This window comes from Haliotis asinina, chromosome 4, assembly GCF_037392515.1.
Source record: "Haliotis asinina isolate JCU_RB_2024 chromosome 4, JCU_Hal_asi_v2, whole genome shotgun sequence".
Lineage (NCBI taxonomy): Eukaryota > Metazoa > Mollusca > Gastropoda > Lepetellida > Haliotidae > Haliotis > Haliotis asinina.
The window spans coordinates 36204933-36225109 of record NC_090283.1 but is presented as its reverse complement, the minus strand read 5'-3'; the positions used below and the strand labels follow the sequence as shown (position 1 = coordinate 36225109).

Sequence of the window (20177 nt, the reverse complement as noted above, 5' to 3'; positions counted from 1 at the left end):
AAAGCAACTTAAAATTAATAGATTCTGTTCATGATCTAGGTCTAAGATTTTGTCTTGGGTCCTTTACAACCTCTCCTGTTGACAGTCTATATCTTGAAGCCGATGAGCCATCTCTTACACAACGCCGTATAAAATTATCTTTACAATATATAACAAAGCTATACTCTAACGAATCTAACCCTGCATATAACTGTGTTTTCAATCCTCTCTATGAGGACTTGTACAACAAAAAGTCCACCTCTAGGGCACAGAATTAAACCCTTTCTTTCTTCGGCTGGCACTGAGCTGGAAAATATAGCTCCCTCCCGTCTTCTTTCTTCTCCTCCTTGGCAGTTGGTTAGGCCACAAGTCGACCTAACATTAACTACATTTAAAAATTTAGAAACTAATGAATTACAATACAAACAAGAATATCATCAATTGAAACATAAATATAGCAATTATAAATCCTTCTTTACAGATGTGTCCAAGGACGGTGGCGCAGTGGCTTCTGCCACTGTCACTGGATCCAGAACAATATCGTCTAGATTACCAGATAATAGTTCTATTTTTACAGCAGAAGCTAACGCCATATTGACAGCTCTTAAATATATTCAAATACATCCTAAACATAAAAAGTACATAATCTATTCAGACTCTCTTTCGTGCCTTCAGGCTATTAAGAACCTAGCATGTAAACATCCTCTTTTAATAGAAATTATTGAACTCTATAACTATCTTGCGACTGGCCAATACGACATCGTCCTTTGTTGGTTACCCAGCCATGTTGGAATCTCTGGTAACACTTTGGCTGACCTTGCTGCTAAGGCAGCACTCAACAAATCTGTGACACCACTTCATATTCCCCATACTGATTATAAAGCTACAATTAGATCTTACATCCGTGATCTGATGCAGAAGCATTGGGACACCCAAGTAGGTATCAATAGATTACATGCAATAAAACCATATGTTGGTTACACCTACTTGGATTGTCGGTCCAGATTTGAAGAGGTCATACTACGACGATGTCGTATTGGCCACACTAGGTATACGCATGAATATCTTTTGAAGGGTGAGGATACTCCGTTCTGCATCCCTTGTGATGAAACCATCACGGTCAAGCATATCTTGCTTGACTGTGTTGAATATTCCATCACAAGGGACAATTATTTTAAATCAAGAACTATGAAGGACCTTTTTAGTAACGTACGTTGTCATTTAATTATTGCATTTTTAAAAGAATTGAATTTATTGACTGACATGAAAATAAATAAGTATTTTATGATTGGAAGTTGAATTAGCAGCTAAGATTGTTAGTGGCTGTATCCTCGAAGGGGTTTGAAGTACCGTAAAATTATTGTCCTCCTGAGAGGGTACGTAAGTCCAAAAACGGTTTAAGTCAGACTTAATCTTCCACTTTTTTAATCGTAAAATATGTGTCATTTTAATTTGTGGCTAATCTTGCATACAGTTGCCAAAAGCTGAGGGGATGGTGTAAATCCAGCTAGGGACCATGCAGGTAGCAGAGGTACTGTAAGTCCCCATTGTCCCTGGTATGGTGATCTACCCTCTGTTGTTGGCGATCTATGGCCTCCTTTTATATTGTACTGTCCAAATAGTGATACTATTATTTTTTAAGTTTCCACGCTAGTTTTAATACTAACTGTGATAATCTAGTGGTTTTTCTGTCCTTCGTAGACAGGGTCTTTATAATATCCATATATATTCTTTTTTTGTCATGTATGTTCTCGTCACGATATGGCTGCAATATTGAAGATGTGACGTTAAATATTAACTCACTCACTCACTTTTACGAGTGTAGTCATGTAAGAGATCTTTGGGGACGTCCAACCGCTTTGTTGAAAATGATACTATATTTTATGAGCTGGTGAAATTGAAATGCCTATTGTAACCGAAACACATGTACATTTCCTTAATATAAAGTTTCTGCCTTTGTAATGGAATAAACTGAATTACAATATATATTTGTAACCATCTTCACAGGCAAGACCAAAATTATATATACTTCTTTGTATACGATTTTACTAGTCATGTGTAGAGTGCCGGAATATAAGAATTTCTGTCTGTAAACCCACCCAGCCTTTCACAGTTGATGGGGGAAAAACTAAGTATCTATCTAGATATGTATGTGCATATGTATATGTATGTATATGTGTGTGCGGGTGGGGATATGCATACCATTGTACAATGTGTGTGGTAGAGTGGAAATAGAAATGGAAATGTTAAAACAATACTCTTCTCTCCAATGGAAAGCTAAGTATGTGCATCTAACGAATGAATTACAACTCCTACCTGTAACCTATGTTTCAATAGACCAAAACCATAAACCGTGTGTGTGTGTGTGTGTGTGTGTGTGTGTGTGTGTGTGTGCGATAGCATTAGTCATATGCAGAGTGCCAGAACCAGACTTACTTTATGTAAATCCACTTCAGTTTGATGAGAAGTGTATCTATCACAGTACGTATGTGCGTGCGCGAGCACACACACACACATACACACACACACACACACATATATATATAATCAGTGTGTGTGTGTGTGTGAGAGAGAGAGAGAGAGAGAGAGAATGTATGCATATTATTGTACTGTATTTGCTGTAGAGTGGTGATTAAAATGGAGATAAAAATAAAAACTTTTAAAAACAAAAAATGTCATAGCATGAACAGCATCAAATAAAAAACAAAACAAATAACCCAAGCAATACAGCTGGAATATTGCTGAGTGCGGTGTAAAACTAAACTCATTCACTACATACATACACACACAGAGACATACACACACAGGCATACACACACACGCGCGCGCGCACACACACACACGTCATATCTCGATGTCTCACTTATACCATACTCTGAGATCATATATCCGCTTTCTGAAATTGTACACTCAAAAAGGTTGAAATATACACCAAATAACAATAACATCGGTTAAACCGTTTTGAGCTGTTATCCAGATTTTAACACGTTGTTCTGCGACGTTGTCGCATTGGTCATGTAAGGGATACCCACGAAAACGAGACGACAAAGTCATCAGTGTCCCACGTAACGGCAAACAATATAAATATGTCAACAGACCAAGCTCTGTCTGGTGAAGAAATAGGGAACAGTTTTAGAGTTCTGCTCCAGAAAAGACAACTACCATCAATTTCAGTGGAAGTCAGATTGTTGCCATGAAAACGCAAAAGATATTTTATTCAGAATTCCAAAACTATCAAAAGGCACCATTACATCACTAGACCAATCTATGTGCCAAGTCTGGAGAAGAAATAGGGGAAATTGTTAATTTGATAAATTTGATTTTGTACTGTGACTAGTACTAGAAAATGGTTGTTAATTTGTTCGATTGGATAAAGAACTGTTTGTTGCAATGTACTCAAAGGGGTTTAAAGTAACGACGTTGTCCAAAGAGAGACTAAAGATTCCCATTTCATTCCATTTCTCTTTTCATACTATGTGTATTTCATCGCAGAATACATGTTCTTTTAATGTTTCGGGAAATTTGAGTACGATCGCCAACGCTTGATGGGATGGTGCAGGAACATTAAACTGTTCGAATGAATCAATGCATTGCTGCATTAAATCGACTCTCGCGTCCTCTAACGGACGGACATTATTTCATGCGAACCCATAGAGTTATGTCTCTTGGAGTGTTCTTTACCAGCGTCCTATCACTGCTTTGGAGACAGAACTCAGACATACTGAAAATGACGCTAATGTCTGGCGCAGAAAACACGCGCAACTTTTGATTGAAACAAGTTGTGACAGTTTTTGATGTAAAGAGCAAACTGTTTACAGTTCACATTTTGTATATTTATATGTCAAGTCTTTCAATGGATCAATACGAAGTCAAATTGAATGAATATGCTCAATTATTCATATACAATTAAATATACACACTATTGTCCGTGTCTTTAGGCAAGTTTCAAGTGTTTTTTGCTGGAATGCGTAGCAGCTAAATTCGCGTTGTGTGTTCATTTTATGGATTTCTGTACGTATGCAACGAAAAGAGATTCAAATATTATGATATGATATGACATGATATATCATAACGAAATTTCGTCAATGTATTACCTGAACCGGTGGATTCCATCCTGGAAGCAGTGTTAACTGTATCGCCGAACAAGCAGTACCTCGGCATTGTCAATCCGACAACCCCAGCAACGCAGGTACCTGTTGATGATATGGGAGAGGAAGTATTCTGATAATGTTTGTGACCTCTGTTCATTTCATCAATCCTAAGTTTGGGCTCAATTTGGTGCTTCATCATCGCGTTCAGCAATATTCTACCTGCGTGTCAATGGTCCGTAAGCAATCGAGACAATTCAGTGATTAACATCATGAACATCGATTGGCGCTACAGAATGACATGCGTCGATGACGACCCTTACAGTCCGACCACCCCTTACAGCAAGCACGATTTGCCAAGGATCAGATCTTAAACGGTTTAAGGGTCACACGGGGGTGTACGGTACAACGTAGCGTATTAAATTTACACTTGGTCGTTTTAATTTGCAGCCCTGCCTGATAGACAGGCAGGGTTCAAACATTCGGAATGGTTACAACCATGCATCAAGCATGACCCACTTTGATGTGATAAGAACGGAAATAAGACTTGTTGATGAGTATGCTTTGAAAACCAAATTCTGTGAACTACAATGGCGTGGCACCTGTAAAAATATTTTCCCCTGAGCAATACACTGACAGGAATAAACAAAACCGTATTCTCTCTCTGACTAAGCCACCAAACTGATTCGCACATACAACAATTTTCAAATAAAGGTTCTTGTCATTGAACCATTCTGGATCCACCCTTACCATTGATAACAATACATATTGCGATGTATCTGTTTTATATGCCAAGAATAAGGCGGAAGAAAAGACGCTTTTCCTCCGTTTTTATAAATAATTGCTCACCTGAGTGTAACCCAATTCTTAATCTCATCGGAACATCAGGCATATGACGTATGGTAAACTTTCCGCACTGACTTAAGAGGTCAAGCGCCATAGTACTGATCTCTCCAGCATGCCTGTTGCCATTCCTCACTGGCAATCCACTTGACACCATGTAAGCATCTCCTATTGTTTCCACCTGAAACCCACAAACAATTTACTGCTTGACAAGTCTTAGATGAGCCACCACCTGACAAATGACCCTAATTTGCATATATGGGAACGCCCCCCCCCCCCCCCCCCCCCCAGGACATTCCATCTGAAACAAGAGGGAAACAGGTTGTCGTCTAAATATTGAATTCGCACGAATCGTGTCGTGATAGCGTTTTGCTGATCTAAATCGCTCTACGAGACACGTGCTAAACAGTAGCGGTATTAATTTCACGCCACGTATTGCACGTGCTTAACTGCCAATCTACCTGTATCTACGTGTATACACGAAGTTTTATTCGTCCAGATTACCTGCTCCGCCTGATTGTCTCAATCGAAAACTTGTCATGCACTGCGGAGGAAGGGCTCCTGGTGGTTGAGGGCAATAGGGACCTGTAACCGTCTTCCTGTTGCTCAATACACCACTTTGGCCCTGATTTCGCCTAGACGGGTGGTCGAATGGGCCCGGTTCGACCAATCGGCTGGTCACGCCACGCCCTGTGCATGGACTGTGTATGTGTCATTGCACAAATATTATTTGGAATTGTTTGAATTTTCTTGGTACTACTATTGATCTCTAACTTTCTGGATTGTGAAATATGATAATATGAACTTTGCCTAGAGTCTTATGCCCGAAGGCGGTGGCTCATGGGCCAATCCGGTGGATCAATTATTTATAATTCTTCTGCTGGAGTATATCATCTGAGTATCCTTGGTGCTGCAAGTCGGAGGCCCACTTGTTTTTAGCATTGTCCTTGTGATACTCCGTGGTGGGTGGGGAGCTCAGATGATGAACCATATTAAAGTAACTATGGCTTACAAAACCCCCATTAAAAGAAACAAGCGTCAACTTGACAATGATGATGATGAAGTACGACCTTCTATTCCGACCGTTGAATACTGGCCACGATTTCTAGTGATCGAGACTCTTGACAAATCACCTTTCAAATTAAACCCATTTGCGGTATCTTAAGGTATACATGGCATCGCAGGTGAGGTACGAAATATCAGACGACTGCGTTCAGGTTCCCTACTTGTAGAATGTAGCAGGAAACAGCAATCAACCAACCTGTTGTCAACTGAGCTGTTTATTGGTGTCCAGGTTTCAGTTACTCCTCTCAAGACTCTGAACACGAGCAAAGGGATTGTTAGAGACCGAGATCAATTGTTTGCAGATATGACTGAGTTTGACATCGTATCAGAGATGAAAGATCAAGGGGTGACTTTTGTTAAAAGATTTACAACTCGGATAAACTCAGAAACAAACCTACTAACACATATCTCTTCCACTTCTCTTCTCCAAGTATTCCAAAATCAGTAAGAGCGGGATATTGTAATATCAGTGTTGATACTCACATCCCCAACCCGCTCAGGTGTCTTAAATGTCTGAAATATGGACACGGTGTAAGTACTTGCACATTGTCTGTTGTATGTGCTCACTGTGGTGAGAAAACACACACAATAGAAGATTGTGACAGTGATTTAAAACAAAATGCACCAACTGCTCAGGCGACAATTCATCTTCGTCAAAACAGTGTCCAATGTGGAAAGAGCAAATGGCGATTAACCAAATAAAGTTCACCCAAAATATCTCTTTTTCTGAATCCAAGAAACTGGTGAAGAGATCTGACCTTCCAGATAGTTATGCTACAGTACCCAAATCATCATCTGAATCCGGCTCTAAAATAACGAAATCATCCACAGGCTGCCAGACTACCTTGACTTGGGTCAGTTCCGACTCCCCACAGGTTTTATACCCTGCTATATCATCCCAGACTGAGGAATCACTTCCTACTACCTCAAAGTCCTCTGATCATAAGTCATCTTCAGAGTCACGCTCAGAGTCTCATTCAACAGCTGATAGACAACAAATTGTTAAAACTAAACCCAAACCTAAGTCTGATGCGTCAAAAAATAAAGTGGCAGAGCTCCTAAGGGGTCACAAAATAAAATTCAATTGTTTAATAAATACGGGTCTCTTGAAGACATGGACGTTTCTGAAAACGTCCATTCTAGGGCACATAGCTTGTCGCCCTCCAAAAGACTGCGGGGTAGATCCCCAATAAATCCCCCCAAAAGATAGTTTATTCCAATAATATTGTACAGTGGAACTGCAGAGGACTGAGGACTAATTTACATGAATTACAGCTATTAGTCCAAGATTTTACACCTTCAGCGATTTGTCTCCGGGAGACATATTTAAAACAAACAGATACATTTGACCTTCGTCATTTCAATGCATATCATTGTTTTTCATCTCTGGGTGATAGAGCCACTGGCGGGTCATCCGTTCTAGTCAGACAAAACGTTATTCAAAGCACTGTTTCACTTAATACTAATATGCAGGCTGTGGCAGTGAGATTTACTTTACATGTAGCGTTTACGCTATGCTCTCGTTATATTTCGCCATCTTCGACGTTTGCCAAAACTGATCCTCAAGCTCTATAGCTTCCCAACTCCCGAAGCCCTGTATTATAATGGGAGATTGAAATGGGCACAGCCCACTCTGGGGTAGTGTAACTACAAACACTAAAGGTAAATTGTTGGAGGACTTTTGTTCTGACAATGATTTATGTATTTATAATGATGGTTCCAACACATATTTACACCCTGGTACAGGGACCTATTCTGCTCTCGACTTGTCATTGACAAATTCAGAACTACTAAATGAATTTGAATGGTCAGTCCACGATGACCTCTGTGGAAGTGACCATTTTCCTACTATATTAAAAGCTGTAACTCCATCTGATGTTCCTCCATCATCAAGACGAAATTTTAAAAAGGCTAACTGGGCTTTATGTGAAACACTGTGTGCTAAAAAACTTAAACCTGAACGTTTTATTGACGTTCCTGATGCTATTAAATGCTTTTCTGATGAACTGAACACCATAGCTGACACAAGAAAAAAAATGGTGATTTACAAAAATTTACAAAATTTAAATGTCATATTTACAAACATTTACAACGATTGTAAAGGTGATGTTTACAAGGCTTGTAAATGTTTGTAAATTTAGGAAAGATTTTCCCACTACTTCTTTCAATTTTGCCATTTCTCAAGAATTCCCATGACTCTGTATACTTATTAATTTATTATTTTTTTGTTCTGTTAGAGTTCTTACTGTTGATATGCATAATAGATCTTGTACGTGACATATTTATTCACGAAAACTGAATGGAATAATGGAAAGGAATAAGCCATAATTTGTATTGTCCATTTGTGCTTTATATCGATGCAACTGCGTCTGGTGCATGAAAACATGAAAGTTGATGTGTACAGCCAGCATTGATCTATATACCAAGTACTTGTGACTGTTAAAACAGATGTCTTGCCTTTGTTCGAGATCATCATCCCAAGCTCATTCTGATGATTTTACCACTCTACTCCGTGGGAACTATATGCATTCTCTAAATAACACCTGTCACTAGACCTTTTATGTTGGTGCTCATTAACGGTGTTATGCAATTGGCGTATTCAAGAAATCTCATAAACATGTCAATAGATAATTGGTTGTGATGTCAGTACGTGTGGATTGGAGCAAATACTCAAATGAATTAATACAAATCATTGTGTAACAAGATTTATATAATCATTTACAAGAAGTACGTTACAGAATATTTAAATGGTGCGTGCCGGTCTATCATTTGTTTGTTTATGTTCGGCGTACATAATTTTTTAATTTATCATTCTTACATAAAACATAACTTACATAACTGTACACTCTGTTTTGCATTTGTTAACTTTCTCAAATATAAGAAATTCTTAAAGTGCTACACAATCATACATCATCAGTGTCAACAGTGATAGTTCACTTTATACACAACTGACTCAACAAGATGGGAAAAAAAATTTCCATACTCTGTCATGGTCTTCCTTTCTGCATGAAGATGTTTTTTGTCTTTAGTCTATGGTTACTTCGGTGAGCATCCATAATTTTACTATCAAGACACCAAATATAATTATCTTACCAATAACATTCTCATAAATGCTCTATATTAATACGATTAGTTTGTATGTGTGGAATGCACTTTACAAAGGTAAATAAACCAAAGTTCTAATACAAGATTATCATATGACAAACCACGAGGTTAATTCTTCAATCATATTTAGTATCAAATCTAAAAGAAGAAGTGACAAAGAGGTAGGCAGATCTTAAGATGGACAGATTATTAAGATCAGATAATTCACTATTTCCATATAAGATTGTCTTCAAGCTTTACCCATGTTTGTAATTCAAATTTATATACATATGTGACAACACATGCTGCATTTAAATTTTGTATTGTATGTTGTATGGTCCCGGTGTCGATATAAACTGTAAAGCTGTTCACAATCCCATTTAAGTTTTTTTCAATAAAAAACAAACACAATAACTAAGCACAAAAAACGAGATGTGTAAATCATTCCCTCTGTTGGTGATGGCTGTGTGGGATTAGTTAAACGACCAAATCCAGTTGAGCATGCCTTATAATCCTCTTACTCTTAAAATAAACAACTTCAGTCCAAAGAGGATACCACTAGTGGGATTATTTGGATGATTTGAGTTAGTGTTTTGATAACGCTTAGTCTTGATGAACAATAGTCTATTTCAACAACATGGTCATAAAATTCATATTAAAGTGACATACCTTTATTTACATGTTTCACAAACCGTTGTGTACACTGTCCATGGTATTTCTTGGTTGGAGAACTTAAAGAGAGGAAGAGTAATTTGATGACCTTTTGAAATCTAAATACATATATGAACACCCGTTTGGAAAATGCAGTTGATCATTGCACATCAACATACGGACATTTTTGCTGTCGTGAATTTGAGACTTTACATCTACAAAGCCGTTCAGAATGTCTGTCAGCGATATTTCTTCACAGGGCACATTCAGCTCAGGTGAGTATATTGCAGATGACGCAAGTATATTATTTGTAAAATCAGTAAGGCAATCCTGATGACTCCATGTGTTCCTTCAGCAGCATGGTTGTTGAGAAATCTTACACTCAAGACTACCATATCATTTAGCAGTGAGCTCAATACACAGAGTCGTAGAGTATCCCTGCCATTCAGTAAGTGTTTAGTATATTGAATCACGATGTGAGAACAACAGCCCGACTAATTGGCTGATCAAAGGTTTACTACATGTCATGAATAACCTTCCTGGGACTTAATCAGGCTATGGGGGTGGAATATATTCCCCAGGTAACACCAGCTGTTTTTTGTGGTTGAGCTGAAGGATTACCTGTTGCATGTAATTTCAATCATAATGTATAATCAGTATAAGACTGATTTTGGACATATTCTTACAGACGTAAACTGCAATAGAGACTAATCCCAGTATTCATGCATTTACGTATTTTGGGTTCCCATATCACACGTCATTATATTAATGGAATAGTGACTTTAATAGATATATCCATTTCAAAATCGCTCAGGCATTTCAAAATCAAATTTAACAGAAATATATTTTAAAAACTAAATTGATTGTTTATTCCTTTATAAATGTTTGTAACGTTTTCAGACACGATATTCTTATGCGATGTTATATTAGCAGTAATTCGACTTTATTTAAGACTTTAGTTGTAATACCTGCTAGTCATTTTGTTCTCATTAGGTTTTTCAAAAGGCTAATTGCATTTTCCCCATGAATTTACTTTCACAGACAACTGTGAGGTAGGCTCTGCGGAATGCTGAGTCTGTAGGAGGAATGACCCTAAATCCAGAACAGATGTAAGAATATAATTTGATATGATTTAAATACAGTAACTGCAAGAGTTTCAATGCATTAAACCATTCAACAAGTGAAACTTCTGGTGTTTCTACAATAACCTCGACATGAATTTATCTTCATTGTGCTGGCAATAAGGTTGGAAAGAGGACAGAATAAGGACGCTAAGGCAGCTCTCCCTGTTACTCCGCACGCTGAGTTTCAAGGTATTGCAGTTCTGCTTAATGCTCTGGCCTACATGCATCAGTGCACAACAAAAAATGAGCACAACCTACTGTCATATAAATAAAAATGCTCATTTCTTGAGCTCCAAACGTGACTTTTGTTGCACAATAAAATTATGCAACAAAATGTGATGTTCATGGGCGATTTTGTTCAACCGTTTGAATCGGTTGCATGTGTTTGGTGACGACTTCATGTTATAATTCTGTAATCACTCTATAATATACGTCAGTTTTATTGAAACATAAAGTTTCTGTCAGGGTATTGTATCTTGTTTGTTGCAGTGGCTATGACAAGATGTTTGCAGACAAAAAAGGAAACCGTCTCAAGAAAGAAAAACAACCAAAACAAACACATTGATGTCATGAGAAAATGTTCCAGAAAAACTACAGTAAGTAAACATGAAAACCAATTTAACTAGCTTTCGGGAATCAAGAATTAGATGAAACTGTTTTAAGAGGATGCACTACGTAACTTAGCTTACCATCAATTAACAAGGAAGAAGGCATGTTAATTGATGAATCTCAACTGAGATGATATCAAGGCATTAGGCCTTGTTTAAGGAACCCTTACTGGCATGACTTGCTCATCAATGAACAAGGGATTAGGCCTTGTTATGTGTTGAGGCTTTGTTCAAGGCTGGGAGATACAGTAACAATCACCCCACAGTATTAATCCTAGTCTGTCGTACAGACCCTGAAGTATATATATCCAAGAAAGCCCACGCAAGTCTAGAAAATGTGGCAAGTCTTGATTTCCTTAGCTTCAGAAAATGAAGAAAGTCTCAGGGCTCCATTTCATTATTTTTTTCACTATGAACGTTTTTTCAGTAAAATATGTTCATTTCAGAGACTAGCTGTTAGTCTATATTAATCCGTGTGATCTTTCAAAGGAGAAAAACGGTTGTACCATAAAACACCTGTGTTCTAATGCACTAAATACACAAGTATCAATAATACTTGCTATGAGATTATGAGAATAACCATTGATTCTATTTTCACATTGGTTTACCATTCACTTAATGCAAGTATAATCATATTGACTGTTTTCTTCAGAAATCGAGTCAAAGGGGTGCGACAGGCAGACCTCCCCAGCCATAAGAAAGCAAAATATGAACCAGTATTAAAGAGTGCACAACTACAATGCTACCCCATTGTTTTTTATTGTATATTTGATAATAATGTGTAACATATTTTCCCTAAATTTGTAAATGGAATGTTTTTGTATGAAATTTAATCGTCCTCTTTCTTGTTGTAATCTGTAAATGAACATCTAGTGTAAGCTTGACACTGTCTATTTGTTTTGGGGTAATTTAATTCGCATGAAAGACATGAGTATTATAAAAGTGAAACAAATTCCGCATTATAGAATAACATTTCCATCAACACTGCAGTATTGACCACGGAGCACTATCAAGCGAACATCAAATTTATTTCAATGTTATGATTATGCTAAATTCCCTGTTCACGCGTCATGAAACAAATTCAGCACATTACAACTTTCACCACCTAAACAACCCACTCCTCGGCGCATTATCGCGATGATGACACTGCAAGATGTCAAACCAGCCTACAACTCAGCAGAAACAATTTCAAAATGTTTTTTATCCAATTTTTTATCCAAGAAAGATGCAGTAGAGTTGCGCGGGGAAATGGAAGCAGTGTGACTCGCCACACCTCAAATATGGTTCCTATGCCATATGAATAAAATGACAATGCACAAAGCCGAACGAAGGCCATTCTGTGTATTTTACAGGCACAAGGTGGATAAGAACTTAATAGTATTGATCACGAGATAAAAAAAACCCCCAAAACATATGAAATATCAACATGTCAAATATTCCACCACTACAAGTACTAGCAACATATATTCCATTATATCAGTTCTGCTGTTTGTAAGAAAATAAATAAAATTACAAGAGTACAATCGCGATTCAGAAGTGCAATATGTTGTACCAGGGAGCCTATATAGAGTATTGTAGAGTATCCCTGGTTGTACTTGGACTTTCGTCCCTCGTAAGGAAGCCCGCGGGAGACCAAACCCAGTCATAGCTAGTGGATGTGCACTCAAGTGTAACGATGGCAACCGATTGTCTGCTTCATTTGCTGATACGCCGATGGCTCATAAGGTGGGGCCCACAGTGTTTTCAGAAAGAAGATGTATTTTATGGGCATTTTAGAAGTATGGCGAGTCACAAGAAAGTAAGATTCTTTGTGGATATCAACTTTTTGTATTGTATATGATGCATCGTTTCAGTATGGATTGATAGACCGTTGTCTAACAAAATCATATACACTATGTTGTTATCCATAAAGAATGTATGTAGAGATGTTGGGTTTTGTAAATCTCTGAATTTGCGTTCGATCCAATCAAAAATCATCTCAGTAGAGATGGTGAACTACTGGAAACTGTAATTCGTCCAAGTACAAAGCAGGACTTGAAACTGACAAGCGTTTGCACCAGTTTCCGTGAGATCCAGTCATCCATGAAAAACGGATGTAGTTTGCTTGCAACCCAGAGACATAAAAACATGTAATATGTACAAGTATCACACCTGCTTTATTGCATAATGTGGCTGAGACAGGACTCGGGTGCATGAGTCATCAATCAATTTATTTTGTTCATGGCGTATAGCCTGATAGGTGTTAAGTTTAAATGGCATGTGGTCAATGATTGAAGCTGTGTATTGCATATTGTCTTTAGCAGACAGGCAACCATACATATAGGTGTCAATAAACCAGACATTAAGCTTTCTCTGTGATAGAGGCTGCTTCTTACAATCAACATGTTTTTTTTTATGTAACGAGTAGATTATTTACTTGTTTGTGTACACAACCAAGATTAGACTACTGCTCACGACCTCATACTCCGGGCATGCATACTGTTTCAAGCTCCGCAAACCTATTCACTGCGCAAACCTATTCACTGCGCAGCACAACTGTTGAAACAAATTCTTCCCCCAGCGCTGGGTGAAATTTAGTGAATCACTTGAACTCCGAATTCGCGGATTTTTTTCTTTATAGGTCGAATTGGCATTTTCTATGATTTGTTTCGGTAACTGCATACCGAAAGGTATCAGAATCTGCAAAGTTGTGTTTTCCTTTTTTATGTGACTTTTTAGAAAGTTTCGTTCTATGAGATAACCTGTCAAAATAATACAACATATCAATAATGCCCTATGTTCCAGGGTGGGCAGTTCTCTCTGGAGGTCTTGATGTTTCTTTTTCTTTGGCACAGTGTCTGGCCAGCACTATGCTGCACCATGGTCAGTTTATTAATTTGCGTCCCCAGTCCAACATGAAATTTATCTCATCAAAAACGTTGGGATGGGTTTTTCGAACACGTCACTTTAACCTCCCATGCCAACCTCTTACCTGTTATTTGTCCAGGGCACATTTCTGTCATGGAGTTCCATTCCTGAAGGTTGTTGTTTAGTTATGTTAAAAATAGCAGTATGTGTTAACTGCAACTAGCCCGTGTACAACAGGTGTAGTCCCACGAAGCCTAAAATTATTCAGTTAGGTACAGTTCACTCGGCTTATTGGAATTCATGCCTCAATGATTTTATGGGATTATGGTGGATTGTTGCTTGGCTGACCACAGAAAGGAAGAATCAACAGAAACAACAGAAATTCAATATGATTGTAAAGTATTTCAAAAGGTGACCTATCCCATCTGTATCACTGGTACTATTGGTAAAGGTTGGATCGACCACATGATTCATAGCAACATATACTGTCATGTGTTATGTTATCACAACACAATCTCTATCATTTAGCATATTATCACAGGTGACAAGGTGATATTGGTTATGGTATTGTTATGCATCTTCACTCCACTGAACACTGTGGTAAGAGCATCAGTATCCTAGCCGTAACAGAGTGACCACTCTCCACTGAACAGTGGTCTGTCCCACTCTCATTTCACACCCCAATTACCTCTTTAATTATGTCCAGGGGTCAAACTGTAATTAGCCTTTGGGATTTATTAGGTGTGAATTTGAGGCCTTGCGGACCGTTTTACCATCACTCACCGGTTATCTCCCCTTGTGGATCTTTACAAATTGTAAATGTCTTGTAAACATCATATTTCCAAGCTTGTAAATGTCTTGTAAACATCATCTTTCCAAGCTTGTAAATGTCTTGTAAACATCATCTTTACAAGAGATTTACAAACTTGTAAAGGTGAACTTTTCTTCCAGTGTGATGTTTGTATACAAAATTCCTCTGTACTTCCACACATAAGAAAACCATGGTTCAACGATGAGTGCAACAAGCTAGAAAGGCGAGGAAAAAGGCAGAACATTATTTCCGTCGCCATCCTATGGTGCATAATTTAAATAAATTTAAAATTTAAAAGGTAAAGCACGGCGTATTTTTAAACAGAACAAACGCCAGTTATGTATCCAAAATAAATTCTCGGACACCCATGTCCAAGGTATGGAACATGGTCCAGAAAAGTAAAGGTAAAGGTACTACATCTACTGTCCATCATCTTAAACATGGAGATCAATTACTTACTGATAAATCAGATATTGCGAATATACTGGGCGAAACCCTCGCTAAACATTCTTCGTCTTCTAATTATGTACCTAAATTTCAGCAATATCAAAACAAGAAAAGAAAACTATTAATTTCAACTCAGATAATGTTGAGGAATATAATGAAACGTTTTCTGTTCATGAACTCCATACTGCTCTTGATCAAGCTCATGACACTGCTACTGGAGCTGATAACATACATTATCAACTCCTGACACATTTACCAGAATCCTGTCTGGAAACTCTCCTATCAATCTCTCTCCTATCCTATAAATTGTACGAGATCGTGCTCGATGTCTATCTGACATGAGTGAGAAAGATATTGTTGCTGAAATGAAGAGTCAAGGAGTCACTGATGTGAAACGTTTCACTAAAAAGCAAAATGACAATGTTATACTGACCAACACCTATCTCTTCACGTTTTCCCTTCCAAAATTGGCAACAAGTGTTAAAGCGGGTTATTTCAATATCGGTGTTGAGGTTTACGTTCCAAACCCTCTCAGATGTTACGTAAGGTGTCAAAGATTTGGCCACGGAGCAAAGAACTGCAATCGCAACACGGTGTGCTCTCGCTGCAGTGATACTCATGACAGTTCCACATGCGCTACAGAAACTTTAAAGTGCGCAAACTGTAACGGAAAACATCTGGCCTCTTCCAAATCATGTCCAGTTTTCGAACATGAATAAAAAATTCTTCAACTTAAGTGCAAAAACAACATTTCATATCATGAGGCTAAAAAGTTATTGATGTCACAATCATCTGCATCTTCTTCGTCAACTAAATCTTTTTCAGCAGTTGTATCAACTCAACAATCTAGACTAGCTCCGGTGACAGTATCTGTAGCTTGCCAAACAACACTTTCCTGGGTCGAACAGCAAGTTACACTAGACACAGTAGCTCCAAATCCTCAGCTTGAGGCTAAAACCTCAACATCAGCATCTCAAACTGATATTATGCCAGACAATACATCAAATAAGGCAGTTCAGGGCGCAGCCCAGTTATCCAGAAGAGAAAAGAAACAAATGGGAAGAAAAGCCAGGTCCCTCCAGCACTTGGAGGTACCTTCTTCACTTCCAAATACTGTTGAGGTTCATAATTCATTTGAACCCCTTGACATGGAGATTAGTCCCTTGCACATTGTGAAGGATAGCAGACCTCAATCCCGATCTCAAATTAAGCCCCTATGAATGACTCACATATCATTCAGTGGAATTGCAGAGGACCTTTAATGATTTACAATTACTAAGGATTTTAAACCTTCAACTCTATGTTTACAGGAGACATATTTACCAAATACTGAGAAACTTGATTTAAGACAGTACAGTTCATACAATTTCTTCTCACCCCTGGGTGTTAAAGCAACAGGAGGATCTTCGATTCTGGTGAGACAAGGTATTATTCATAGCCCGGTTTCTCTGAATACCCCCCTCCAAGCTGTTGCTGTCCGAGTGACTTTGCGCATTGTTCTTACATTGTGTTCACTCTATGTTCCTCCTTCTTCATCTCTTCAGCATGCTGATCTTCAGGCGTTGTATGATCAACTTCCCAAGCCCTGTATCATCATGGGAGATTTGAATGGACACAACCCTCTTTGGGGAAGTGCACACACTAATAATAAGGGGAAAGTACTGGAAGCTGAAATGTTTTTCCGTCGCCATCCCATGGTCCATAATTTGGACAAATTTAAAATTTTAAATGCCAAAGCACGCCATACTTTCAAGTTAAATAAACGCCAATCTTGGCGGAACTACGTATCAAAGATTAATTCGCGCACACCAATATCAAAGGTATGGAATATGATCCAGAAAATCAAAGGTAAGGGCTCTAAATCTAGCGTTCACCATCTTAAAGATGGGAATCAATTATTGACCAATAAATCAGATATTGCAAATAAATTAGGTGAAACGTTAGCCAAACATTCTTCCTCATCTAATTATGTCCCCGAATTCCAAAAATATCAAAAGCTGTAAGAAAAGAAAACTATTCATTTCAATTCAGATAATGGGGAGATCATAATGAAACATTTTCAATGCATCAGCTTCATACTGCTCTTGACCAGGCTCACGATACTGCTTCAGGCAGTGATGGTATACATTATCAGCTCCTCAAGCACTTACCTGAGTCTTGTTTAGAGACGCTCTTACATATTTTTGATGACATTTGGACATCTGGAACATTTCCTTCGTCATGGCGTGATGCTATTATTGTTCCCATACCTAAGCCCGGTCGTGATCATACTGATTCCTCCAATTATAGACCAATATCACTAACTAGCTGCGTTTGTAAGACCATGGAACGTATGATAAATAATCGACTTGCTTGGTACTTGGAAACCAATAACCTCATAACAGATATACAATGTGGTTTCCGTAAAAACGGAAGTACTGTCGATCATTTAGTACGCTTGGAGTCTTTTGTAACAAATGCCATTATTAATAAATAACACGCAGTGTCGATCTTTTTTGATTTAGAGAAAGCTTATGGCACGACATGGAAATATGGAATCTTAAAAGATTTACATGACTTTGGATTACGAGGCCGCTTGCCTCAATCTATATCCAACTTTTTAAATGACAGGCAGTTTCAGGTCTACCCGTGGGTTCTACCCTCTCTGATCATTCCAGTCAGGATCAGGGTGTTCCACAAGGCAGTATTTTGACTGTTACATTGTTTAGTATCAAGATCAATAGTTTATCCAAGGTTTTAAATGTTTCAGTCGATGGATCGTTATTTGTGGATGATTTTATTATTTCTTGTCGAGGTAACAATATGCGTACTATTGAACGCCAACTGCATTTATACTTAAACAAAATACACAAATGGTGTCTCGAAAACGGATTTAAATTTTCTAAATCAAAAACCAGTTTTATACACTTTTGCCGTAAATACAAACCCCATAAAGATCCATAACTATTTCTAAGTGGCAGCCCCATCAAAGTTGTCAAGGAAGCTAAGATTTTAGGTTTAATTTTCGATTCACATTTGACCTTTTTGCCCCCTATTAAATCCCTAAAAGTCAAATGCCTAAAGGCACTTGATTTATTGAAGGCTGTTTCTAATTGGGGAGGGGATCAGACTACCCTCCTTCACTAATACAGATCACTCGTTCGCTCAAAACTTGATTATTTCTCCATCGTATATGGTGGAGCCTGCAAAAGCAGCCTGAAGCTATTAGATTCTGTCCATCATCAAGGTCTAAGACTTTGTCTTGGGTCCTTTAAATTTAGAACTTCACCTATTGACAGTCTCTACGTTGAGGCCGATGAACCATCTCTTACACAACGTCGTATTAAATTGTCCTTACAATACATTACTAAATTATATTCTAATGAAACTAACCCTGCATATAACTGTGTGTTCAATCCCCTTTATGAGGATTTGTACGACAAGAAGTCTTCTCTGGTTCCACCTCTAGGGCACAGAATTAAATCCTTTCTTTCTTCAGCCGGCATTGAGCTTAAAAACATAGCTCCCTCCCGTCTTCTTTCTTCTCCTCCTTGGCAGATGGTTAGGCCACAAGTTGACCTAACATTAACTACATTTAAAAAATCAAAAACTAATGAATTACAGTATAAACAAGAATATAATCAATTGAAACATACATATGACAATTACAAATCCTTATTTACTGATGGGTCCAAGGACGGTGGTGCAGTTGCTTGTGCTACTGTCATTGGATCCAGAACAATATCTTCTAGATTACCAGTTAATAGTTCTATTTTTACAGCAGAAGTTAACGCCACATTAACAGCTCTTAAATATATTCAAAGACACCCGAAACGTAAACAGTATATAATATATTCCGACTCTCTTTCTTGCCTTCAGGCTATTAAAAATATTTCTTGCAAACATCCACTTTTAATTGAAATTATTGAACTGTATAATAGTCTTGCTACTGGCGAATACGACATCGTCTTTTGTTGGTTACCCAGTCACGTAGGTATTTCTGGGAATGTGATGGCCGATCTTGCTGCGAAAGCAGCACTCAACAAATCTGTGACACCACTTCTTCTTCCATATTCAGATTACAAAGATTGCATTAGAACGTATATCCGTGATCTGATGCAGAAGAAGTGGGACACGCAAGTAGGTATCAATACATTACATGAAATAAAGCCGTATATTGGATACACCTACTTGGGTTGTCAGTCCAGATTTGAGGAGGTCATCATGCGACGATGTCGTATTGGCCACACAAGATAAACACATAAATATTTGCTTAAAGGTGAGGATCCTCCGTTTTGTATCCCTTGTGATGGAAGAATCACAGTCAAGCATATCCTGTTTGACTGTGTTGAGTATTCCATCACAAGGGATCTGTATTTTAATTCACGAACTCTGAAGGATCTTTTTAATAACACAAGCTCTCATTTAATCATTGCATTTTTAAAAGAATTAGATTTATTGACTGAATTGTAAATAGATAAATATTTTATTATTGGAAGTTTAAATTCAGAACTGTGCTTGTTAGTGGCTGTATCCTGAAAGGGGGTTGAAGTACTGTAAAACTATTGTCCCCCTGAGAGGGTACGTAAGTCCACAAACATTCAAAGTAAATTCAAACTTTCACGTTTTTAATCGTAGCATAAGTGTCTTC

General features: G+C 37.9%; 1 protein-coding gene across 1 annotated transcript in view; it reads right to left on the bottom strand.

The window, feature by feature from the left end:
* Positions 1-20177, bottom strand: part of LOC137280914 (retinal guanylyl cyclase 2-like) — a 261889-nt gene that overhangs the window by 29408 nt on the left and 212304 nt on the right. Inside the window, exons 14-15 of the mRNA XM_067812100.1 lie at positions 4917-5091; positions 4074-4172 (exon numbers count right to left, since the gene is read on the bottom strand). Of these exons, the coding sequence (XP_067668201.1) occupies positions 4074-4172; positions 4917-5091 (274 nt within the window). The remainder of the gene's footprint in view (positions 1-4073; positions 4173-4916; positions 5092-20177) is intronic.